This window comes from Hemiscyllium ocellatum, chromosome 29 (assembly GCF_020745735.1).
Source record: "Hemiscyllium ocellatum isolate sHemOce1 chromosome 29, sHemOce1.pat.X.cur, whole genome shotgun sequence".
Taxonomy (NCBI): domain Eukaryota; kingdom Metazoa; phylum Chordata; class Chondrichthyes; order Orectolobiformes; family Hemiscylliidae; genus Hemiscyllium; species Hemiscyllium ocellatum.
The window spans coordinates 31,426,639-31,452,703 of NC_083429.1; the positions used below are offsets into that span (position 1 = coordinate 31,426,639).

At 42.2% G+C, this 26,065-nt stretch overlaps 1 protein-coding gene across 2 annotated transcripts in view; it reads left to right on the forward strand.

Moving 5' to 3' along the window:
- Positions 1 to 26,065, forward strand: part of LOC132829482 (beta-galactosidase-1-like protein 2) — an 89,211-nt gene that overhangs the window by 40,871 nt on the left and 22,275 nt on the right. For both annotated transcript variants that reach the window (XM_060846688.1, XM_060846689.1), the window contains exons 7-12: positions 926 to 1,007; positions 8,611 to 8,672; positions 11,048 to 11,129; positions 21,660 to 21,797; positions 24,129 to 24,209; positions 25,092 to 25,198. In XM_060846688.1, coding sequence (XP_060702671.1) covers positions 926 to 1,007; positions 8,611 to 8,672; positions 11,048 to 11,129; positions 21,660 to 21,797; positions 24,129 to 24,209; positions 25,092 to 25,198 — 552 coding nt within the window. The remainder of the gene's footprint in view (positions 1 to 925; positions 1,008 to 8,610; positions 8,673 to 11,047; positions 11,130 to 21,659; positions 21,798 to 24,128; positions 24,210 to 25,091; positions 25,199 to 26,065) is intronic.

Sequence of the window (26,065 nt, forward strand, 5' to 3'; positions counted from 1 at the left end):
AGCAGCAGTTCCATGAGAAATGAGAATGTTTTGCTTATCTTGAAACTGTTCTGGACACTGGAGAGGCAGAGGCAGTGAGCCACTACAGTTTAGGATAGTGGAGTATTCAGCCTTGATGTTACTCTGCATTTGGTGATAGTGAAATCTGTTGTTACCTCGAGCTGTTGTTTCTCTCTCTCTCTCTCTCTCTCTCTCTTTCTTCTCCCTCTCTCCCTCCCTCTCCCTCGCCCCCGGTTTGTTTGTTTCTCTTTCTTCCGCTCACATACCTGCTATCTGTGCGTCTGTTTCATTCAAGTCACTCTCTCGCCATCCATCTGCCTGTCTCCCCCTCGATCTGTGTTTGTGTCTTTGTATATGTGGGTAAAAAAGTACACATGGTATTTTGTATATCTTGGACATTAGTTCAATGTGGTATCACAACCTCAGTGACTCTTTTGACCTTTCCTTTTTGTATGCATTTGCTAGAAGTTTGGAAAACTAGTTCCTGCTGTTACAGCAGTTAAATGCAATCTTACACTGTGTGGTAAATAATAGGAACATTCCATTTTAAAGGGACCCCAATTTCCATCAACATTTCACAAGAAATAACAAGGTTAAGGGAATATAACATTTATGTTGGCTTAGAGGATTGTGATAATTGGTTGGCAAATGGACTCTGACTGGTAACGGTGTTGCCATGGTGAATGCATAAGTATGAAGGTGATAATTACTAAGTATATTGAGGCATGCAAGACATAAAGCTTCAACAAAATGGCTTTTCAACTACACTCAAGTTCTGTTCTACCAAATGACGATTTGGAAACGTTTGAAGATGAAACACTGACTTCTCAACCTTGCAAGTATTGCGCAGGCCACCTTGTTTGAAGGTCTTGCAAGAAGTTTGAATAAAGACACCCAAAGTAATTTATCTTTTTAATCCCGAAAGGCCCTCGCGAACAGAGGGATCTCAGAATTATTCATGACTTGCGACAACAAAGACGGGCTAAGTAAAGGATCAATCGCAGGAGGTAAGTACCGTTTTGGGAGATTAGGGAAATGATTGATTTTATGTAAATATTCATCGTAATTGCTCAGGAAATGAGGCACATGAATGGTGTACACGCAAAAGGTTATGTATAAAGCAGCTTCAGTTTGTTTTTTTTTCAAGCACCAAACCTAGTAAAATATCTTTTAGGTATGATCTATCAGTTTTGAGAGAGAAAATTTGGTGTTGTGTAGCATGGCATTATAAACAGCTGTATTCAGATGATTCATTAAAATTTTTGTCCACACAGCCTTAGACTTTTTGCCAGATTCCCTAACAATAGATTGTTTATCCACCTCTTGTGTGTACTGGAAGATGCACAGTGTCTTGTTCTTTGCAGTTAGAGAGATCATGAACATACTATCCCTTTTTGAACTTCACAGCATTGGTGATAGCCATTCTTTGATATGTTGCTGAGCACAGTTCAGTGACCAGTTAACCTGACTGGTGGATCCTTATCCACCAACATTTAAACAACCACTTAACTAGGTGTTGAGAAGTGGTGGGAGTGAGAGGTGAGGTTCCCAAAAGTCTGAATAAACATATTTTGGTATAATCTACTCAACTTGGCATGTTCTTGCAGCTTTCTGCACGTGCTGTTGATGTGATGCACTGACTGTAGTGTGATAATAAGTGCTGTGACATCCATCCATTGAGTCCCTCTATACTTCCCACTGCCTTGGGAAAGCAACCAGTATAATCATGCATGCATACCTGTGCATAACACCATAGGTCTAAAAGTATTCAAATAACATAAACTTCATTGAGCAAAATGATCTTCCGCATTCTTGGAGTCCTGCATCTTATCCTCTAGACTATGCATTAGTGCTTTCTAAACCTTTCCTGTCTGCAGCACCATCTTCAGCCTTGAAGGTTGTTATAAACCCTAAATGAAACCTCTACTGTAGGTGACTAAGAATATGAGAGTCTCTTAGGGAGTATAGCTGTTATAACTTGTTCTGGATCAGAGCACACTCCCTTAAAACATTTCACTTTTCTAGTTGTTTTAAGCAGGTTAAAGTGGATATTCCAGGAGTGATGCAGCTGGTCAGACCTCCTCTGTTTTAAACAAAACAGAATTTATTTACAATGTACTGAATAAAACACAAACAAAAGAGAACAAAACAACTTAACCGATCTAGAAACCCAACAGACTACCCCAACAGCCACTTGGCAAAAAGGTAAAATCAGACACAGGTTCTTACAAGAGAGATTCAGCATGGAACACCTTCCATGTAGCTGTTTCTTTTGGATTCCCAGCTAACACCTGACCAGCAGCGCCAAAAAGCCAGACTGATAAAACCCAAACCAAATCAGACCAGAGAAAAGCTAAGCTGGGCGAACTGGCCATTCCCCTTTCATTGTACAAGTTTTTTTAACTTTGAAAGCCTTTCATCTGAGGCAGTGTCTGATAGCTGTAATCAAATTAGCCCTTAAACCCATCCAAACCAGACAAATCAGAACCTGTGTCTTTATGACCCCTCTGAAAAATATCCAACGACAACATAATCTTGATAAAGGGGCAGCATAATCACACCTCCCCCTTTTTTAACAAAAAAATGTGAACTACCAATATCCAAAGATGGCTTCATTTTATAACCCCTTAATCTTACACTTTTACTACACTACAACACCTACATACATTCCATTGACTATAAGCATGCACACTAAATTATGTTACAGTCTGTTTTACTCCCATCAATAAATGCCTCTGTTTCTCTAAGTCTCGACCAATGCTTCAGCAATCATGTTTTCTTATCCTGCCAAATGCACAATTTTCAAATTAAACAATTGTAACAATAAGGTCCATCTAAATAATCTGGAATTTTTGTCCTTAAATTTCTCCACAAACCTCAGTGGGTTATGAACAGTGTATATTGTCTCAGAATCGTTACTGGTAATATAAACATTGAAATGTTGTAACGCCAACACCAAGCTGCAAGTTTCCTCAACTGTTGAATATTTTTGCTGATGAATGTTCAATTTCCTGGAGAAATATCCAATGAGTCTTTCTATCTTCATCATCTTCCTGTAAGAGCACACCGACACATCACTCTCATTGATAGCCACCTTGAATGGCTTTGCAACATTAAGTGTAGCTGACACTGGGGCAGTGGTTAACACAGATTTCAGGCTGTCACATGCCTCCTGATAGTCCACTGAAACTTTTGATTTCTTTAGTAATTCAGTGAATAGAGCAGACACAGTGCTAAAATTTGGTAGTAATTTCCAATAAAATCCACTCAATCTCCCAGGGATCATAGTACTGCTCTTTTTGTGGATGGTATGGGAAATTCTCCAGTTACCTTTGTTTTCACATCCCTTGGAGCCATTTGTCCATGTTCAATAACCAGGCTCAGGAAGTGACTTGGGCTTTGACAAATTGACTTTTAGGTAGGTTATCACCAAGCCTGCCCCCCCCCCCCCAAAGTTGATTAAACAATTCTTATAAATGTTGCAAATGAACCTTCCCTGTGTGACTAAAAATCACCAGATCATCTATATGTACACGACACAGTTGGGTGATCGGACAATGACTTTATTAATTAATCTCTGAAATGTGGCTGGCATGCTATTCAGACTTTGAACTAATACATTCCCTGCGATTCTACAAAAGCCGAAATTGTCTTCACTCTTTTGGACAAACATTCCTGCCAGTATCCTTCTGAGCAAGTCCAACTAAGAAATATGAATTGCTAGGGTCACCTTTTCAGCAGTTTTCCAAGTGCGGAATCAGGTATGCATCCATCTTTGTAAAGTCAATGCAGTTACGATAGTCTCTCGTGTAACTGTTTCAACTGGTGACTTTGTGAGCTTGTTATCACACGGTCGGGAAAAATCCCAGGATATCCGTCCTGCAGTCGCTCTGTTAGCTGAGCTTCCACTGGCTTTTCAACCACAGTAGGCAGCACTCCTACTTGTGAACCAGCTATGTCGTTAGCAAGGACAAATTATATCCCTGGAGCTGAGAGTTTGTCCAGGATCCCTACCACAACTTTTCCACTCTTCACGGAACACTCTAACCTCACTCTTTATAGTTGAGTGCTTCTGTCTCACTAAATTCCAGTTACTAGCATGTTTTCTAGCAATAGTCCTTCAGAGGTGCACATCTCCTCATCTTTCAACATCAAAGATAAACAGGATACTGTATCTCTCTCCGCTTCTGGCCTATGCGAGTATACTTTATACCTGCGAGTATAAAGTATATGATTTAAGAAGATCTAGTGCTTCCTCATTAACTAACCTCCGACTAACTTGTATATTCTGGTGCAGCTTTTTAGCCTTCACTGTGCTTTTTGTTACCACTCCAACGAGATTCACCGGCTTATCCTGTTTTCCTATATCTGCCTTCCCAGTGCTTTTCCTAACCCACCAACACTGATTTTGTGTGGCTTACTTTATTACAGTGAACACACAGGAGCTTTTTAAACTTCTCTTAAACAACACCTTGAAGAGTTTACTTTTTACCCTATGCTAAGTTATCCTTATGATCTTCACAGAGATCTTTCGCTTTTCCACATGAGCATCTCTCTTTCCTGAATTTCTGTTGAAAATGATATTGGAAGCCAAACTTTAATTTATGGGCCAACTCATAAAGATCAGCCATTTCAGATGCTAATCTTGCCGTTTTAACTCTCTGCTTTTCCACATGAGTTCTCACTACTTCAAGAAGTGAATTTTTGAACTTCTCCAAATTAATCGTTTCTCTAAGAGCATCACAGGCATTGCTATATTCTTAATGCTCGAATCCACTTCTTAAAATTAGTTTGCTTGATTTTTCAAACTCAATGTAGGTTTGACCCGGGTCCCTTCTTAGATTCTTGGAACGTTGTGTGTAGGCTTCTAGCACAAGCTCATACACACTTAAAATGACTTTCTTCACCTCATACTGTTAGGACTCAGGGTAAACCCTCCTGCTTAATTTAAATTGGCAACGCAGAAAAGATTTATGCTTTGCAGTAATCTGTGAAAATTCAACTGGCTAACAACTATTTCAAGTAAAAATTAACAACTTGCGGAATGCTTCAGAGAACACCTCTGGGACACCCGGACCAACCAACCCAACCACCCCGTGGCTCAACACTTTAACTCTCCCTCCCACTCCACCAAGGACATACAGGTCCTTGGATTCCTCCATCACCAGAACATAACAACACGACGGTTGGAGGAAGAGCGCCTCATCTTCCGCCTGGGAACCCTCCAACCACAAGGGATGAACTCCGATTCCTCCAGTTTCCTCATTTCCCCTCCCCCCACCTTGTCTCTGTCGATTCCCTCGAACTCAGCACCGCCTTCCTAACCTGCAATCTTCCTCCTGACCTCTCCGCCCCCACCCCACTCCGGCCTATCACCCTCACCTTGACCTCCTTCCAACTATCACATCTCCATCGCCCCTCCCCCAAGTCCCTCCTCCCTACCTTTTATCTTAGCCTGCTGGACACACTTTCCTCATTCCTGATGAAGGGCTTATGCCCGAAACGTCGAATTTCCTGTTCCTTGGATGCTGCCTGACCTGCTGCGCTTTTCCAGCAACACATTTTCAACTTTATTTCTTAAAGTATAACAGAGAATACTTAATTAACAACTATTTACAACTCCTTCCTCTAACCTATCTTTTACTTTCCCGTCTACAATACTAGTCTGATAAAAACCCCTGATTAAGATTTATCAAAAATTCGGGTTTTCAAAACCAGCCAGCTGTTGAATCTCCTATTTGGATGTTACTGTCGTCTTTTCTTAGTGATAATGCTTCACAGGTCACAGATCGATAAAGGTACCTTTTAAGAGAGCAATTTTTCAGATCGTCTCTACATGCTGGTGGCATGGCAGTTCTCCTCCCAACTGTTCAATTTTCCTTGGTCTTATACCTCCAAAACACCACATTGTATCATTGGCTTTTAAGATTGTTAATATACTCAATTCAAGCTTGATTGGAGTGTTTCTTTGGAGGTATAAATTAAACTGATTGGCCTAATTCGAGTCTGGTTTTGTCTCCAGGCAACCAGCTACACTAACTACTGAACCAAAAGTTTACATTATATATATTTTTAGAACCAGTGGTGCTATCAGGTAGTTCTGTTGCTTTTAACTCTCTCAAAGGTACAGTATGCCCACATCTTCATAACAATATACCCCAAATACCTCCACTGATAGTGATGCAAATACCTCACTAGCTCTACCTGCAAGTTTTGTTTGGATCAACAAAACCCACATGGTCATTGGCCACTGCATTTGTTTAGCCACCTTTTCAAATGAGGTTTCCATATCCTTCTCATCAAATTTAGGCAATGCTTGAATATATTTCAGCAGTTTCTCACCAGGTCTTTGGATACCATGGGTTTGCTCGTCCTCATTAGGCTTATCTTCAGCTTCATTTCCATCGTTTGGAGCTGACTTTCCTGTCTAAGAGCCATTTTCTGAAGTTTAAACTCCCTATCTTTGCTCTTTTCTGCTCTCTCCCGCTCTCCATTTCTTGTTTCGCTAAAGCAATTCAATTTTTTTTCTCTTTGCTTTTAATTGTAATTCAAACGGTTCATTTCTTTGGCCCTCTTCCTTTCTTTTGCCTCGAACTCAAGCTGCTTAATTTTCAATTGAGTTTTAGCCATCTCTCAAGATTCTGTTGGTGTTTCAAGCAAATTTAAATGCTGAGCTATTGCTGTAATCATCTCCTTTTCTTAAGGAGATCACTCCAACTCCAGAGTGTCTGCTAATTCCAGCAGCTTGGTCTTATTCACCTTTTGTAAAACCCTCAAGGCCACTTCTTCCACCCCCAGAAAACTCTCAGTTACTGAAAGAGCCATTACTTAGCCCAAGCACTGTTTGAACCAACCTAATTCAACACCCAGAACAAAAGACAATGCCACCTACCACTCGCTGCCTTCACGTCCAGCAACCGTAATCCCAAATTGGAACTAAAGAACAAATCCCACAAAGAGCCCCTAATCTGTGACCCCTTTGAAATATTTCAAGAAGGTAGCCCAGACCTTAACTTTTCTAGTTGTTTTGAGCAGGTGATAAGTGGATATTTCAGAAGTGATGCAGCTGGTCAAAACACCTCTGTTTTAAACAAGACAGAATTTATTTGTAGAGTACTGAATGAAACACAACACAAGCAAAAGAGCACAGAATACGGAATAGCTTAATTGATCCGGGAACCCAACTGACTATCATAACTTAAAGACACTGTTCCAAATGCCTGCAGCAGTCCCCATAAACACCCCCTTGGCAAAGAGGTAAAAGCAGAGACAGAAGAGATGTCAGAGATTCAGCATGGAACATCTTTTATATTAGATTCCCTACAGTGTGGAAACAGGCCTTTCGGCCAACAAGTCCATACCGACCCTCCAAAGAGTAATCCACCCAAACCCATTTACCCCTGACTAATGCACCTTCCACTATGGGCAATTTAGCATGACCAGTTCACCTAACTTGCACATCTTTTGGATTGTGGGAGGAACACCACGCAAACACAAGGGGAATGTGCAAACTCCACACAGACAGTCACCCGAGCTGGGACTTGAACCCGGGTCCCTGGTGCTGTGAGGCAGCAGTGCTGACCACTGAGCCATTGTGCCACCCATTAGCTGCTTCCATGTAGCTGTATGTTTTGGATACCCACTGACCAGCAGCTCTGAACAGACAGACTACCACAACCCAGACCAGACAGAAACTGAGCTGGGAGAACTGGCTGTCACTGTACAAGTTTTGTTTTAAACTTGAAAGCCTTTTGCCTGAGTTAGTGTATATTAGCTATATTCAAATTGGCTCTAAAAACCTATCCAAATCAGACACATCAGAACTTGTGTCTTTGACCTCCCTGGAAAATAAACCAAGGACCACATAATCTTATTAAAGGAGCAGCGTCCTCACAAACTAGATCAGAACTTCACAATGATCAGAGTTGCCTCCCAATTTGTGATCCCAAAATTTCAGTTTACAGCCTAAGCTCTGCTGTATAGAATCATTGAGTCCTACAGCACGGAAACAGACCCTTTGATCCAACCAATCCAGGTCAAACATAATCCAAAATTAAACTGGTCCCACTTGCCTGGTGCTGGCCCATATCCCTCCAAACCTTTCCTGTTCATGTATCTATCCAAATGTCTTTTAAACATTAATTGTACCCACATCTACCACTTTCTCAAGAAGTTCATTCTACGTGTGAACCATGCTTTGTGTAAAAAATTTGCCTGTTTTTTTTAAATCTCTCTGATCTCACTTTTAAAATGTGCTCCTTGGTATTGAAAGCCCCTATCCCAGGGAAAAGACAACTGCCATTAACTCTGTACCCCTCATTATTTTATAAACTTCTATCAGATCACTTCTCAACCTCCTGTGCTCCAGTGAAAAGTGTCCCAGCCTATCCAGTCTTTCTTTATAACTCCAGCCTTCCATACCTGGCAACATCCTGATAAATCTCTTCTGAATCTTCACCAATTTGGTAATATCCTTCCTATAATAGGGCGACTAGAAGTGGTCAGACAACCCCACATTATACACATGGTAAATTGTTCCTATTGAAGCTATAAATTTAGGAGGTAAAATAAATTGCTTGTTTGTGCTAATCCATTTTGATGCATTTACAGCTTTACCAACTATCAACTTTCAGAAGCTGGATTCTGGAATGACACTTATGAAAAGTCTAGCAGTAAGATTATTTTTGTATATTCTCCTTGTTTGCTCAAGATTGTTAGTTGTGGAAAAATCTGACCGTGTCTTGAACTTTGAATGTGAATTAACATAATAGCACATCATTCCATTGTTAAAAAGTTGGGTGGAGCATAGGGACTGCAGGCACTGTTCAGGCAACTGCATGACTGAGTTCACGAACAGAGTTCAGCTCTCAGCTATACAGCTACATTAGTCATTCAGTTCTGAGTCAGTGAAGTGCTGACAGAAGGGTCTTAGAGCAACAGTAGAATGTTTTAATACAGCTGTGGAGAGAGAAACTTTTCAAGTTGGTACACTTATGTCAGAACTGAGAAGTGTTTGTGAATGTAACTGTTCCTAAATCTGCTGAAGGACAGTGGCTGGGGAAACAGCAGACCAGGAGCCAAGACAAATACAGAGGAGGGTCAGTGATCTTGGGACAGAGGAGTGGTCAGTCCTTCAGCTCTTTGACCCTGCTTCGCCATTCCATAAGATCAAGGTAGACAGGCAGGAGGTTGGCGTACATAGCAAGCCAGGCACACCGAGGTTGGAGAAGTTGTGGTTTTGGGTGTAACCTTCTCCACCACCTGATGCTGCCTGGCTTGCTGTGTTCGCCAGCCTCTTGCATGTCACCCTTGGATTCCAGCCTCTACAGTTTTTTGTCTCATCCCATAAGGTTATGGCTGATCTGCTTGTGGTCTCCTCTCTGCTGTCCTGTCTTGACCACATTGTGCATCTCAAAACCAATGAATAAATTCTCTGCCTTTGAATAAATTCATTCAATAACTGATCCAGCTTCCACTACTTTCTGGGGAAGATAATTCCATATACTCACGACCCTCTAAGAGAAAATCATCCTCTTGATCTTTGTCTTGACCTGTTATTCTGTAATTATGTCCTCTTCCTGTGGTATCCCCACACGAGAAAACCTTCTCCCAGGTATTCACTCAAACAAGACTCCTCACAATCTCTTCAATTGCAATATGATCACCTCTCATTTCCTCCAAGCTTCAGTGAGTGAAGGCCCAACTTGTCCATCCTTTCTTCATTAGTTAATGCCTTCATTACACTCCATCTGGCAAAGTTCTGGGCACTCACACAACCTCTCTGGATCCCTTTGCACATTGTTTACTTTCTCTGGATAACTTATTTTCCCATTCCTCTTGGTAGCAACAGCCTTTGGCTGTTTGTCCAAGTCATTGATGCAGATTATAAGTAGTTGATTCCTGTGACACCGCACTTGCCATAACTAGCCAATCTGAAAACAATCCCAATTATCTTTACTCTCTCCTTCCTTTTAGCCCATCAATCCTTTATCCATTGTTAATATGTTATCTCCTACAGTGTGCTTTTATCGTGTGTGATAACCTTCCATGTGACCTTTGAGGCAGGAGAGATTAAACAACATAAAAATGGATTGGATGGTTTCTTCTGGTGCTGTCACTTTTCTATATCCATTGATTCTAAAAAAGCTGATAGTGAAAGATGATAGTAATGAGACAAGCAAAGAAACAAAGATTGATCGAGAGAAGGTATAAAAGTGAAAAGCAGAATCACCAGCAGTTCTTGTTCACAAGAAGGCTATTCAGCTGTAACACCATAAGCAGGATACAGCTGTTATATTAATTTAGTGGTTTTATATTATAGAACTCGTCATTTTAACTTGATGTAGTGGGACAACATTCAGAAAATTACATAATCTAGAAGGTTGGATTCTTGGTTTACATTAGTCTTAGAGCTGAAAATGTGTTGCTGGAAAAGCGCAGCAGGTCAGGCAGCATCCAAGGAACAGGAAATTTTGGGCTTATGCCCGAAACGTCGAATTTCCTGTTCCTTGGATGCTGCCTGACCTGCTGCGCTTTTCCAGCAACACATTTTCAGCTCTGATGCTCCAGCATCTGCAGTCCTCACTTTCTCCTCTTACATTAGTCTTAGCCAGATAATGGTATCGATGCTTTTGATAATTTCAGAGCCCTGGGTAAACACAGCTTCTATCGATTGCTAACCAAAGCTGCATGCAGAGAGTCACACATTGCATTTGTGTGAAGTTTCACTCCACAGATTTGCATCAGGGCTGGAAAGCCATCCACAGTCAGTATTCAAAGATTAAGCTGTCAGTTGGGAAATAACCAGTGGGACGAGGAATAACATATTCTCACCACAGAATTAACTCCGTTAATGATGAGGAGAAGGAAAAGGGAGCAGATTGAAAGTTAATAACTGGGGAAGCAGAGCCTACAATCTATAAGTAGTTACCACTAACTCAAATGTTGATGCTCCCATTGTTGTCTATCCTTCTCAAACATTGTCTTTGTGTGTAAGTGATTTCCTTCTGAGCAGTAAATATTTGTGTATTACTTCCTCACTTTGTAGCCTGGGAAGCCTAAGATGGTGATGGAGTACTGGAGTGGCTGGTTTGACCATTGGGGAGGTGATCATCACGTGTATCGTGAAGGTATGTTCACTTCGTTTGAACTTTATTTTCAATTCAGGTTGTCCATTTCTATTTGGCTTGGCTTCAGTAAATGATATTTTCTGCTGCTTCAGTTACCCGTGGTAAGTATAGTGATGGCTGGAGTTGCAAAGAGCAGTTTGCTTTTAGCTTGAGACAAAATATCTGCTGGATGCTGGAATCCAAGCAGGAGGCTGGAAGAACACAGCAAGCCAGGCAGAATCAGGAGGTGGAGGAGTCAATGTTTCGGGTGTAACCCTTCTTCAGGACTGGGGTTAGATGAAGGGGGAGGTGCAGGTAAAGGGGATGGCGAGAGCAGGGTGGTGAAGTGGGGATAGGTGAAGACAGGTCGAGGGTACAACCTGGTTGGTCAATGGGAGGAATGAATCCAGTTGGTGGTAGGGAGGGGGTGGAGCTGGGATGGGAAGGGAGATTATTTGAAATTGGAGAACTCGATGTTTATTGAGTCCTTTTGGGCTGTAGGCTGCCAAGGCGGAAGATGAGGCCTTGTTTCTCCAATTTGCAGTTAAGTTTGTTGTGGCAATGTAGGAGGCCAAGGATGGTCATGTCAGAAAAGGTATGGGGAATTAAAATGGGTGGTGACTGGGAGGTCCAGTCAGCCTCTGTAGGCCCGGCTGAGTTCCTCGGAAAATTGTATTCTGTTTACATTTGGTTTCACCGATGCAGCGAAGACCACATTAGGAGCACCTGTCTTTGCAACCATCCCATTCCTCAAGGCCTGCAGATACATTTTAAACTCTCCAAATTTGGATCCACCTTTGATGTTCTATACTTGCAATCCTCCAGCGCCTCCACGAGCAATTCTCTCTCCGGATTCTCCACTCCACACTCTCGGTGACACAGAGGCACCTCCATGCCCTCTCCTCTACCATCCCCCAGCTCAAGGCCTCCCTTTCTCAAACATGTGGGGGACTTCTACAATTCTACATCCAATGCAGAATCCACCAGCTCAACAAAGTTTCTCAGTTCCATAACAGATATAAAAAAATCGAAAGTCTGCAAAACTCTGCTCCTCTCACCTCCCGTCGGAGAACTCGCTCATTGTTTGGAATTTGAGCCCTGGTTCCAGCTGTCACCAGGCCCAGACCCCACTGCCACTGCCACTCCCCACATGGAGACTTCATCCAGCACTGGGCCTCTCCAGTCCAAAGTGACTTGTGGCTCGGATGCCACTTCCGTTTCCAGGTAGGTACCCGTGCCTTTGCAACCACCTACTGGGACCTCCAGGTACTCACCCATAACCTCCGTCTCCACTCCAGACATCTCCAGGAACACTGCCCCGGATTCTGGCACCAAAAACACTTGGACTGGCCTCTACTTCCCTCCAGATTCTGGGCCCGCCCACTTTGCTAGCAAGACTCTGACTCCATTTCCCAGGGTAATCCCTGGGTCCTACTGCCTACCTGCAGCCAGCACACCATACCAGCTCTCCCTCCTCATCTATCCACCCCCACAATGCACCCTATCCCTCCACCTCCTCCTTCATCTCATTTCCCCCCAGCCCATCCTCTTCTCAATTTCCTTTTCTCTCCCACACCCACTCCCCCCACCACACCCCATCTAACCCTTACCCATCACATGCCATCACCCTTCTCTCCACAACCCCCATTCAACCCCCTTGCAACCCCCAAAACCCTACCCCTAAGCCTTGCCACATATTCACTACCCCCCCAACTTTGAATTCTCTGAAGCTGAACAGTCTGCCCTCAGGAAAGGGCTCTCATTCATACCCCTCTGCCCCCACCTCACCGAATTCCACACCCAACACAACATGGAGCTCTTCTTCCACCACCTCTGTCTCCGCCTCCTTCTTTGAGAAAAACTTCCAACTTCCCTCTGAGAACCTCTTCTTCCACCTCCAGCCTTCCTCCTCCATTTGGTCAAACCCACCCTAGACCTTTTCATTGCTGACTGCTAATGTGACGTCAGCTGCCCCAATTTCTCCATCCCCCTCACCCACTCCAATTTCCTCCCCCCCCCCCCCCCCGAACATGCAGCGTTCCACTCTCTCCACACCCACACTTGTTTCTCCATCAAACCTCCTGACAAAGGCGGGGCGGTGGTAGTCTGGAGAATGGACTTCTATGTCGCAGAGGCTAAATGCCAACTCTCTGACACCATATCCTACCTCCTCCTTGACCACAACTCTACCGTGACCTATCAGGCCAAAATCACTTGCACTGTCCGTGCCCTCATAGACTTCAGTGATCTCCCCTCCGCTGCCTCCAATCTCCTAGTCCCCTCCAGTCCTGCACTGCTCGGTTCTGTGTGCTCCCTAAGATCCACAAGCCCAACTACCCCGGCCGACCCATCGTCTCTGCATGCTCCTGCCCCACCAAACCCATCTCGTCCTTCCTCGACACCATCCTCTCCCCCTTGGCTCGGACACTTCCCACCTACATCCACAAAACCAACCATGCCCTCCACCTCTTATAGTAACATCAGCGCTTTATCTTCACTATGGATGTGCAGTACCTATACACGTCCATATCCCACAAGGATGACCTGCAGGCCCTCTGCTTCTTCCTATCCAACAGACCCATCCAGTCTCCTTCCATCAATACCCTCCTCCACCTTGTCAAACTGATCCTCCCCCTCAATAACTTTTTCTTTTACTCCTCCATTTTCCTCTAAATCAAGGGGTTGGCCATGGGCACTCAGATGGACCCTGCAATGCCAGCCTCTTTGTCGGCTTTGTTGAACAGTCCTTCTTCAGTACCTACACAGGCACTGTGCCCCAACTCTTCTGCCATTACATCAATGACTGCGTCGGTGCAGAGCTCTGCACCAAGGCTGAACTGGAGCAGTTATTGACTTCATCCACACCTTACATCCCGCCCTCAAATTCACTTGGTCCATCTTGGACGCCTCTCTCTTCTTTCTTGACCTCGCCATTTCCATCTCTGGCGACAGTCTCCAAATGGACATTTATGATGAACTCACAGACTCTGACAACTACCTAGACTCACCTACTCCCACCCAGTATCCTGCAAGAACTGCATCCCGTTCTCCCAATTCCTCCGCCTATGCCGCATCTGTTTGGATGAGGAGATATTGCATTCCCAAGCATCCCAGCTGTTCACCTATTTCAAACGATGTGTCTTTCCTCCCTCTGTCATCCAGACAGCCGTCCACAACACCACCTCCGTTCCTCTATTCTAACCCCACCCCCCACCCACCAAACGTAATCGAGACAAAGTCCCTCTTGTCCTCCTCAACCATCCCATCAGTCTCCACATCTAATGCATCCTCCTTAAACACTTCCGCCAACTCCAACCAGACCCCACCCATTCATCTCCTCCCTACCCTCTCTGCCTTCTGCAAGTACCATTCCTTGATTTGTGTTACTCTCCCCACCAACTTCACTGATCCAGCAGGTACCTTCCTCTGCAACTGGAAAAGATGTAAAACCTGCCAGCACACCACCCACTTCACCTTCATCCAGGGCCTCAAACAGTCCTTTGAGGTGAAACAATGGTTCATCTGCCTCTCTTCCAACCTAGTTTACTGCATCAGGTGCTCCCGATGTGGTCTGCTCTACATCGGGGAGACCAAACGTAAACTTAGAGAACAGTTCACCAAGCATCTTGGCCCGGCCCGCAGGGGCCAAACGGACCTCCCAGTCATTGCCTTCCCACTCCCGTTCTGACATGACCATCCTTGGCATCTTCCATTGCCACAACAAACCTAGCTGCAAATTGGAGGAACGACACCTCACCTTCTGCCTAGGCAGCCTACAGTCCGGAGGACTCAACGCTGAGTTCTTCAATTTCAAATAACCTCCCTTCCCATTCCCCAACTCCTTTCCCAGCCCCTCTCCCTCCCTTCCACTCCTCCCCCTCCCTGCCACCAACCAGATTCATTCCTCTCATTGATCAACCAGGTCGTACTGGCTACTGTCTTCACCTATCGCCACTTCACCACCCTGCCCCCACTGCCCTCTTTATCTATAGCACCTCCCACACCCACCCCCAGCCCAGAAGAAGGGTTACACCTGACACATCGACTTCTCCAACTCCTGGTGCTGCCTCCTGCTTATCTACCTTGCTGTTAGTTTAGCAAGCATTTAAGCATTTCTTTGCATTTTGTATGAATGAAGCTCGTCCAAATCTTTGTGGCTGGTTATAATATCACACACCGCTTATAAACTAATGTGTGAAAATAGCTCTTAGCTCCCTCTGGTGAAGTGTTAAAAATTTTATAGCCTGCTTTCAACGCATGAAGAACACAACTACACTGGGATTTTATTCACCTTTTATAGGACGAATTAGCACACCAGGGCAAATGCAGCTGCCCCAGCTGCGATCAGTTGAGTATAAGAAAATATTCGACAACAGCCACTTCACTTGCATAATAATTAAATCATGTGAAACACTTTATCGACTTTCCAATGATATGGACATTGAAGAAACAGAAAGAAATTGCATTTATTGCCACAGGACATCCTAGACAACTTCACAATCAGTCAGTCCTACATTTCACATGGATTAATTGTTGTAAAATAGAAATTTTGATGGCCATTTGTATGCAGCAAGCTCTCAAAAGCATAGCAATCCCGTAATGACTGGATAATCTGGTGATGTTGGTTAAGGGATAAGTATTGGCCAGGATATGTGATGAATTTCCCTGCTGTTCTTTGAAGTAGTGAAATCGTTTACTTCCATACAAGATCTCAGACAGAGCTTCAATTTAGTGTCTCATCTGAAAGATGACACTCTGACATTGCAGCATTCGCTCACTTCTGCCATGACGTGTAGTCTCTAGAGTCGGATTTGCATCCACTTCTGTTATACTCCGTCCCTCCCTTTGTTTCCTTTCAGGACTAACTGGACCACCATAATCACCAGAGTTCCAGAACAGGCGGGGAGTGGCGGAGATGAGGCTCCTTACGTTGTATGCGAAGAAGATAGTGGAGCTGGCCAGTGATGAATAAGACCACTTGTGTTGGCGATACACCAATGGACAGCCAACCCAGTTATCTCCTTTGTTCTGTGCTGCTCTCCAGTTATGGGGACTAACTCATTCTTAATCTCCTCCAGTTTTTACCCATCATTTTTGCTGAATTTCCTCAAGGTCAGTGCTGGAGACTCCCAGCTTCGTTTCATCTCTGAGGTGGAAATGGGTTAGGCCAAACAAGCTGCACTGACAATGCTTTCACCTGTTCCCTGCACCTGGATGGAGACTTTCAGTGCAGTGATTACTCTGTTTAGGTTAGATTCGGGTCATGACTTGGTGAACACACCACTGAAATGTTGCAGAATGAAAACCAAGGTTGTTGGCACTCAAAAGGGTTCTGGAGACCTTGCATCTGTTCAATCCCAGGGTAGAAGATGTCCTGTCAACCATTAGTGACTTGGTCATCTTGCAGACTCAGGTCCAACAGGAGGCTCAGTGGCTGCTGGACATGTGCTCAGACGTGCACACTGTTGCTCCTGCTCCTCGGATGTTGCCTGGATGGCTGTGCTTTTCCAGCACCACACTTTTTGATTCTGATCTCCAGCATCTGCAGTCCTCACTTTCTCCACACTGTTGCTGGAGCCATGGGTTCAAGAGACCTCTACTTTGATCCAGGCATCCCTTCTCAGATTGGTGTTAACAGGCAGCCCGAGGGAGGATGAGGAGCACCAAACAGAAAGATTTACACCAGAAGCTGTTTCTTAGGAAACTCCAGTCTAACCTCCACCCCTGCTCCCCAGCACTCCTTCCTGTGATCCCAAAGCCTGCAGCATTTCTCGTTGAGGACGGTCAGCTTGCATCTAGGCCGAATGCTGTTTGTAGGCCAGAGGCCTCAGATACAATTGCCTAAGTCTTCAAAGTTAACCAGGCAAACAGCAAAGCAAGCTACCTGTACCCCAGCTGTGGAAGTCGGGCCTGCATCTGAAAGTAATGTGAGGGAGGAAGAAGAAAACATAGAGGGCAAACAAGGTCAAATGTCCTTGTAAATGAGCGACCACCTTTTAAAAAATTACTACATATTCACTTGTATTCTTGCAATGTCTGCTGCAATATAATACCTGCTGTCAGATCTGGTGAGGTCACACCCATGTGACTGGCTCTTCATACAGCCCCAGCATATAAAAGCTTTCAATCACCAAGAATTGCTGTTCTCTCATATGTTATTGACACTGAATGAAGATGCCCTCTGTTGTCACGGATCCTTGAACTGTGATGTCGGAAACTACGGCCAAGGCATTGCTCATTGATGTGGACTGCACTGAGCATAAACAAAGTGCCCATTGATTGTGCGAGAATCTGGCCTGCATACAGCATTCTGTATTTACATCAAGCCTTTGCATGTGTCCGCTTCTCAAAGAAGCGCACTTACATTCAAGTTTGGGAGATATTGAATGGCAGCTCGTGTGTCCACCATCCCTCTAGTTCAATGGTCTGTCAAGAAAAGCTGCATGAACTGCTATCTCTTGCAGGTAAACACTATCTTCAAATATTTCAGGGTGACTGAACAATCTGTGTTTATTGTGAAACATTGAAGGGTTCTATGTGATTGGAAGGATCAGAAGGGGATTCCCAAGGATTCTTGTCAATTTGATGGCCATCATGAAGGCCTGCAATACATGTCACACAGATGTTATATCCTCATACATTCCTTTAAAATATTAGTGCATGCATTCGAAGTGCCACTTTTCTAACAATCGTACTGGGCAGGTACTTTGAAAGTAGGATCACCTGAAGAATACAAGTAAAACCAGGTCCATGTGTCCTTTGCACCATGCAGAGACTGCTTTCTGGATTGGGGAAGCAGGGCCTTAGTAGTATTTTCGCTAGACTGTTAATCCAGAGCTCCAGGTAATGTTCAGGGGACCCAGGTTTGAGTCTCACCAAGATAGATGGTGGAATTTGAATTAGATAAAAATCTGGAATGATGACCATGAATCCAATGTTGGTTGTCAGAAAAACCTATCTGGTTCACTAATATTCTTTAGGGAAGGAAACTGCCATCCTTCCCTGTTCTGGCCTATGTGTGACCCCAAACCCACAGCAATGTGTTTGATTCTTAACTCCCCCCGGGCCATTCGGGATGGCCAAGCCAGTGGACATCCTTATCCTGAGAATGAAAAATGAGGAACAGAATTGCAAATTTATGCAAAGTCCAAACCAACTCACTCATCCAGGAAGTCTGTGGCTCTGAAGTTGTTTCTTGGCTCTTGAACCCTGTGATGCACTGCTCTGTCCTGCTTTCCTGGATGGTCTCTTCTAATTAATGTTCTGACTGTTTGCCGCATCTTCAGTCTCATAAGGTTATTCTGTCAGCATTTCATCTGCAACTGTGGAAGCTGGCAGCCTGTACACTGTGGTCATTCACAACCTGACTGCCTCCTAATTGAGCTCTAAAGTCACTCAGTGCAAAATAGCAAGCTAAGTGCCACGAGGAGCCTGTCTTCATGTCAGTGCAAAGTCATTCTGTCTAGGAAGAATACTGCAGATAGGTGGAAATCAGAAACCAACACGGAGAATGCTGGAGAAACTCAGCAGGTCTGCCACCAGCTGTGGAGTGGAAACCGTTGATGTTTTGAATCCGGTATGGCTCCTCTTCAGAACAGTTCTGTGGAAACTAGTTACCAGATACCTGCTCTGTGTTACCTGCCATCTGCTTGCATCATTGATTTTCTTGCTGGAGGCGAAGAGAATTGGAAGTGCAATATTAAGAGAACAAGTTGGGATTAAACATTAGTTGTGTGAAATTTAAACTATTCGCCATTGAAGGGCAAGATTCTAGACTCCTTATCTAAGGCTTGCGTTAAATATACAAAGCAAGAGTAGATTATTCAGTCCCTCGAGCCTGCTCCACCATTTTGTCAGATTATGGCTGATCTGATTCTAACTTCAACAACAATATTCCTGCCTACCCTGATAACCTCTCAGTCCCTTGCATAACAAGTATTTATCTACATCTGCCTTAAATAAATACTCATGATCTCTTGATCCATTACTTTCTTCAAGGAGAGAGTTCCAAAAACTCCTGGTTTTCTGGGAGGAAAAAAAATTGCCTCATCTCTGATGTAAATGTAAATGGCCAACTTAATTTTGGAACAGCAACTTGCAGTTCTAGATTCTACTGTAAATGGAAACATCCTCTCCACATCTTCTTTGTCAATACCCTTCTTCAGGATTTTATTTCAATCAAATCTCTTACTCTCCTATGGTCCAGCCAATACAAACCCAGTGGGTTTAACCTTTCCTCCATTATCCAATCTGTAGTTTCCAGGTATTGTGAATTTTCTCTGAACTGCTTCTGATGCCTTTGCATCCTTGCATTAAATAAGGCAGCCAAGACTGTACATAGTATTCCGGATGCAGATTCACTAGTGCCCTATGTAATTGAAGCATAACTTCTCTACTTTTGTATTCAATTTCCTTTATGAGAAATGGTACTGTTCTAATAGCTTGCCTGATTACTTGCTTACTAATCTTGAGTGATTCATGCACAAGGAAAGTCAGATCTCTCTGCATCCCAGCTTTGCAATCACTGTCCCATTTGGATGTTTTTTTTATTCTTTCTGCTAAAATTAAACATATTATATTTCACATTATACTCCTTTTACTACAACTTCACACACTCACTGAAATTGGCTATATCATTTTGTAACCTACTTGTGTCCTCTCCACAACCTACTTTCTGACGTATTTTGGTGTCATCAGCAAATTTGGTAACTGCACCTTCTGTCCCATCATAGACGATGTTCATTAAATTGTAAGTAGTTTGATTTCTGTGGAACTCAGTGGCACAAGACTTATCTCATATTTCCCACTTGGAAAAGACCCATTTACACCACTCCTCTGCTTCTTCTGTGCTACCTAATATTTTATCCAGAACAATATGCTACACCTCACTGCATGAATTTTCCTTTCCCACAATAACCTTGGATGGTGGCTTCATAATGGAAAAATTGGGAACATTTTACTTTGTCAGGGTTATAATTTTTTTTTTCATTTGTGCTCCCCATAATTTTTGTCCCACCAAGAAGGGAAAACGTCTGCCCTAAGTTTTTTTTTCTGTTGATTTATCATGTAAGACCAGGAGACATAAGAGCAGAAATTAGGCCATTTGGCCCATCATGTCTGCTCTGCCATTCAATCATGGCTGATAGGTTTTTCAAGCCCATTCTCCCACTTTCTCCCTGTAACTTTTGATCCCCTTGGCAGTCAAGAACTTATCTATCTCTGTTTTAAATGTATTCAATGACCTGGCCTCCATAGCTTTTCGTGGCAATGAATTCCACAGATTTGCCACACTCTAGCTGAATAAATTTCTCTTTATCTCCATTCTAAAAGGTCTTCCCTTTGCTCTAAGGCTGTGCCCTCAGATCCTTGTCTCTCCTGCCAATGGAAGTATCTTCCCAACATCCACTCTGTCCAGGCCATTCAGTATTCTGAAGTTTCAATCATTCCCCCCTCATCCTTCTAAACTCCATTGAGTATAGTCCCAGAGTCCTCGGACATTCCTCATATGTTAAGTCTTTTATTCCTGGGATCATTTTCGTTAACCTCCTCCGGACCCGCTCCAGGCCAATACATCTTTCCTGAGGTATGGGGCCCAAAATTGCTCGCAGTACACTAAAAGTGGTCAAACTGAAGCCTTTTAAACCCTCAGAAGTGCATTTCTGCTTTTATATTCTAGTCTTCTCATAATGAATGACAACATTGTATTTGCCTTCCTAATTACTGACTCAACCTGCAAATTTACCTTAAGAGAAACCTGGACTAGAGCTCCCAAGTCCCTTTGCACTTCAGATTTCTGAACTTTGTCCTCGTTTAGAAAATAGTCCATGCCTCTATTCTTCCTACCAGAATGCATGACCTCGCACTTTCTCACATTGTATTTTATCTGCTGCTACTTTGCCCGCTCTCCTAATCTGTTTAAATCTTTCTGCAGCCTCCCAGCCTCCTCAATACAACCTGCTCATCCACCTGTCTTTATATCACCTGAATCTTTATCCATAACTTAGAGATATTTTGAGAAAAATAAATATTTACTGTAGGTAAAAGAAAGCTGCTTGTGTTTGCTTTTGCAAAATATCCAGTCATTGCAGTAATCTTGAAGTAAGTAGTGGTCACTTGACACCTAGATTTATGTGTTTGAACCCTGTAGATTGTGGGAGAAATGGAAAACTGATGGATGTACAATTGCATGAATTTAAACTCTCCAGAATGAATGATTTAGGAGGTCATAGAACATCAGTGAATCTTGGAGGAGAGTATTCTTCCATTTAGTTGTAGCTTAGGAGGAGTAAATGAGTAAAGTTCAGATTGGCATCAGAGTTAAATGGGGAAAGGCAAATGCAATTACAACAAAGAGATAAAGTTAATCTTGTGTCAGGCATACATTGTCTGTAATATTGTGTTGGACAAATGTAAGTCTTATACCTCATTAGATTCTCTTTTTTTGTGTTAAGTTTCCTATACTTGCGGTTATGTGTATAGCTAAGCCATGATGTACTTTAGGAGCAGGTAAGTGAATATATGAAAATGTTACATTGTTGATTTCTTCTGCAGGAATACTGAATACCATTGCAGCACTTTTAAACAAGGGTGTGTCTATAAATCTCTACATGTTTCATGGAGGAACCAACTTTGGTTTTATGAATGGTGCTCAGGACTTTGGCACCTATATTGCTGATGTAACCAGCTATGGTGAGTACACTTGACTTGTCACCAGATTTCCTTTAATTGTTCCTTTTAGGAAAATACATGAAGCCAATCAAGTCAATCAATTGGTTCTTAAGGTTTTGACTCCAGATGCAAGTATTTTCAAATTTTGTAATTGTACCTTCCATCTCTTTATCAGTTTCTTCTTGTCATGAGCATTGTTAGAGCAGGACTACTTTTCAATTAGTTTTGAGGAGATAGTCAGACCATCAAAACTACTTGTTTGCAACACCAAAACAGTCAAACCAGAGACTTACTGTGATATGTAGGGCTCCGTGACATGTTGGAAAATGTATTTGGCAATTCACTCAGCAGACAAGTTACCTTCTAAGAAGATTAAAAGGTCCTCAATGAATAAACATGTGGAAATAAAGCTGTACAGCAGGAGATAATTTTCTTTCTGGTGGCGTGCAGCTGAATAGGTTTGTGTAAATTCCCATTTGTGCTATTTTGATGCAATCATTTATGACTGTATTAAATTATATAGTTACCAAAGAATTTTACCCCTAGATTAATAAGGGCAGTGCACTGTCATACTTTTATAACCAACACTGTAGTTTAATTTTAAGTTTTTGAAATTGAACACATTCCCTGGCAGGAAGTTAACTAAGATTCATTTTGATCAATTTTAATTTGTGTGATTGTTTGACCAAATGTCATGTGACTTTTACCTGTCCTCTAAAGGAACATTAACTACTACAGCACAGCAACAGGCACTTCAGCCCATGATTTTGTGCTAAAAGGACCCTTAAATTAAGAATAGCAAATGCTGAAAGATCAAAGTAGGTCTGTTCACATCTTCAACAGGTAAAGATCCATTCGTTGAAAATCTTTCCTTGGTCTCTTTTATCAATTTGAGCAAATTTAGAGGGCAGTAATGAACAAGAAACAAAGGATAAGTGCACAGAGTCATTGACATGTACAGTATGGCAACAGATCCTTTAGTCCAACTTGTCTATGCTGACCAGATATTGTAAAATAATCCAGTCCCATTTGCCAGCATTTGACCCATATCACTCTAAACCCTTACTATTCATATACCCATCCAGATGCCTTTTAAATGCTGCAATTGTACCAGCCTTCACCACTTCCTCTAGCAGCTCATTCCATACACATACCGCCCTCTGTGTGAAAGTATTGCCCCTTCGGTCCCTTTTAAATCTTTCCCTTCTCACCCTAAACCTGTGCCTTCTAGTTCTGGATTCTTCCAGCCCAGGAAAATGACCTTATCTACTTACCCTGTCTATGCCCCTCATGATTGTATAAACCTCTGTAAGATCATCCCTCAATCTCCAATGCTACAGGGAAAACAACCCCAGCCTATTCAGCCTCTTCCTGTAGCTCACATCCTCCAAACCTGGCAACCTTTGTAAATATTCTTTGAACCCTTTCAAGTTTCACCAGTTAATTTTTCAAACAGGCAATTGATATTCGACAACTATGAACAGATTGATTGCAAAAAAAGCTACCAAGAAAAGGTGAGCGGTCATATGTATAGAGAGAAAGTGAGAGAGAGATATCAACACTGTCAATCTGGGAAAAGACTACAGTTCTTTCTTGAAAGAAGGAGTCATTAGGAGAGGTAAATGAACAAATGAATCTGACAAAGTAAGGTTTAAAAAGAACAATTTATGTTCCTAAAGAGAGAGTATTTAGCTTGGGAGGCTGAAGCCTGAAATTATCTTGGGAATGATTCATGGTTTTTCTTGATGGAAAAGACTGACTTAGATGGCCATTTTGATGGGTTCATTTGCATCTGGCTCTTCCATATTTTATTATGGGTCTTTTCTCCTTCATTCCTCTGGGTGCTGGCTCCTTTATTTGAAAACTCTGGTCATTGCCTTTGGACTTACAGTCAGGTACAGGCATTGTCATTGTCGTTGTCATCACTATTTAAGAATTGAAAAGGTGCTGGTGCCGGTAAGCCTTCTTTCAGAACTGAACTAATTAAAGCTTCTTCTGCCAACTATAAATTGCATTTATACAATACTTTTAATGCAACAAAGTGATCCTATGTTATTAAACAAGATTTGACACTGAACAAGGTGTTAGGACAAGTAACAAAACACTTGGTCAATATGATGTGTTTTTAAAAAGCTTCGTAAAGAATGGGAGACAGAAGTTTTGTGAGGGAATTTCATATATTAACATCTAGCTATCTGAAGCCATATCCACTTTTCACAATTCAGTAGTTGAGTTTGATGCTGAACAATTCAGCTTTGATGATCAGTAGTTTTGATACGTCGCTTTTAAAGATTTGAAAATATTTTGAAACTGTTGATATCTTTTCATCTGAATTTTTTTCTTATCTTTCAGATTATGATGCACCCTTATCTGAATCAGGAGACTACACAGAGAAATATACTCAAATTCGTGAACTTTACAGCAAGTGGTTGGGTAAATGCAATTTGTTTTTGTGAATTTTGTATTCTATTTATTGTGAAAATAAGGTTTACAGACTTGTTTATCCAACAGTCTAGGACTGAACATTGAATGGAGTGTAATTGTCCTTTGATCCTCCTGCTCACAGTACTGTACCTGTTTAAATGCCCCTCTTTTTGTATTGCATGAGTAAAACATTATTTGAATGATTTAGGTAGAAAATGTAAACATTTTCAGTACCTGCTTTCTGAAAGTATGGAAATTTTTATTGAGGTGTCCATTTATGTTCATGTATCTGACAGCCTTCAATTGAACATGTGGCCCATTAAAACAGCTGCCTGGAAACTCTGTGAATCCTGATCAGATTGGTGGGACTTAAATATCTGCTGTCACATTCAATGCATCAAATGGCTATAATTTATCAATGGAGGCATGCTTATAGGTCGGGCAGGTCTGCTAGGTGGTTTAAATGAGAAAGGTTGCAATGAGAGGGAATATTTCAATCTAAGGCAAAAATGTAGGAAGATCTTTACTCTGCAATTGACTTTTGCTATAGCTGATGGTGGAAACATTGCTATGGTGATGTTACAGCTGAATCTGCAATATTAGAATTTTAAATTGTGGAAGGATGATTTAATATCTGTTTTTATGACATCAGCATGACTGCAAACTGAAATAATCATTTCAAACTACAGTTTGGAAAGTTGAAAGCCAGACTTATTTGCTGTTGCAGAGAGTTGGTATATGGACTCGACAGACCAAATGGCCTCCTGCTGTGTTGTACTCATTCTGTCATTTCATAAGCTATTTTTCCTAATCCCATTCTTCAGCTACTCCAAAATGTTTTTAATTGATATTAATTCATACAGTGTTGATTTGTTTTCCACTTTGTTACAGGTCAGAAGTTGCCTGAACAACCTGCTCAAATGTATAAAGCAAGATACACCACCATTCGCGTAAAAGAATACATTCCTTTGTGGGAAGCATTAAATCAATTGGAAAAGGTATAATTTTAGTGTCTCTGACTTTGGTATTTTTCAAAGCAATTTGTACATTGTCGATGAGTAATGCCAGTGCAGTTTAGAATTTGCTATTAACAGGTTTGGACATAAGAATCGTGATCATTGTTTACACACTTCTAATGTAATGAGCGCTACCCAGTGGAATGTATTAGAAACATCTTTTCCCTCTCTCCACATAATAATAGGTTAGAATTTTCATTGTGGGAGCTCAATTATGAACATTGAGTCACTCACACTCCATTGCTGTATGTTATATTGGTTCATATTTTTTAAAAATTAACACCTTTAGTAAGTAATCAGAAATTCTATTAAAACGATCACATTATCAGTAATTTCTTCGAAAGCATGAGCCAGGCAGAGACTAAATTTTCTCCTAATAAGTCTACCAAACTATTGAAGACAAGTAATCTCTGTATATTCTCACCAGCTGCCCAGGAGCTGCTTGCAAAGCATTGGTCCAGTTGTACTTGCTGTCTCTGTGTCAGCTGAGAAAGGGTTTCTGGAAAGTAAATGAGAGAGGAGTTACACGTACTGCCTTCTCCCAATTCCATACTCACAAGGGGCTTTACTTGTTAAAAATGAAATCATGTGAGCCTCAGACCTTGACGTCTGAAAGTTCTTTTGTAATAAATGCATTGTTTTAAAGAAGATTTAAAATAGAAACATTTTGTTTTCTGTCGAATAGTTTAATTCTCCAGTGCAGAATCAATTTTAATTTTCTATGCTGTGGAGTAACATTTCTTCCACCCCCGGCCAATAAGTGATTGCCCAAATTGGTTCTGTCCTGGAAGTTTAAAAGCTGCAATGGTTGCTTGAATGGATTGAATCAATTGAATAAATATATTGTTG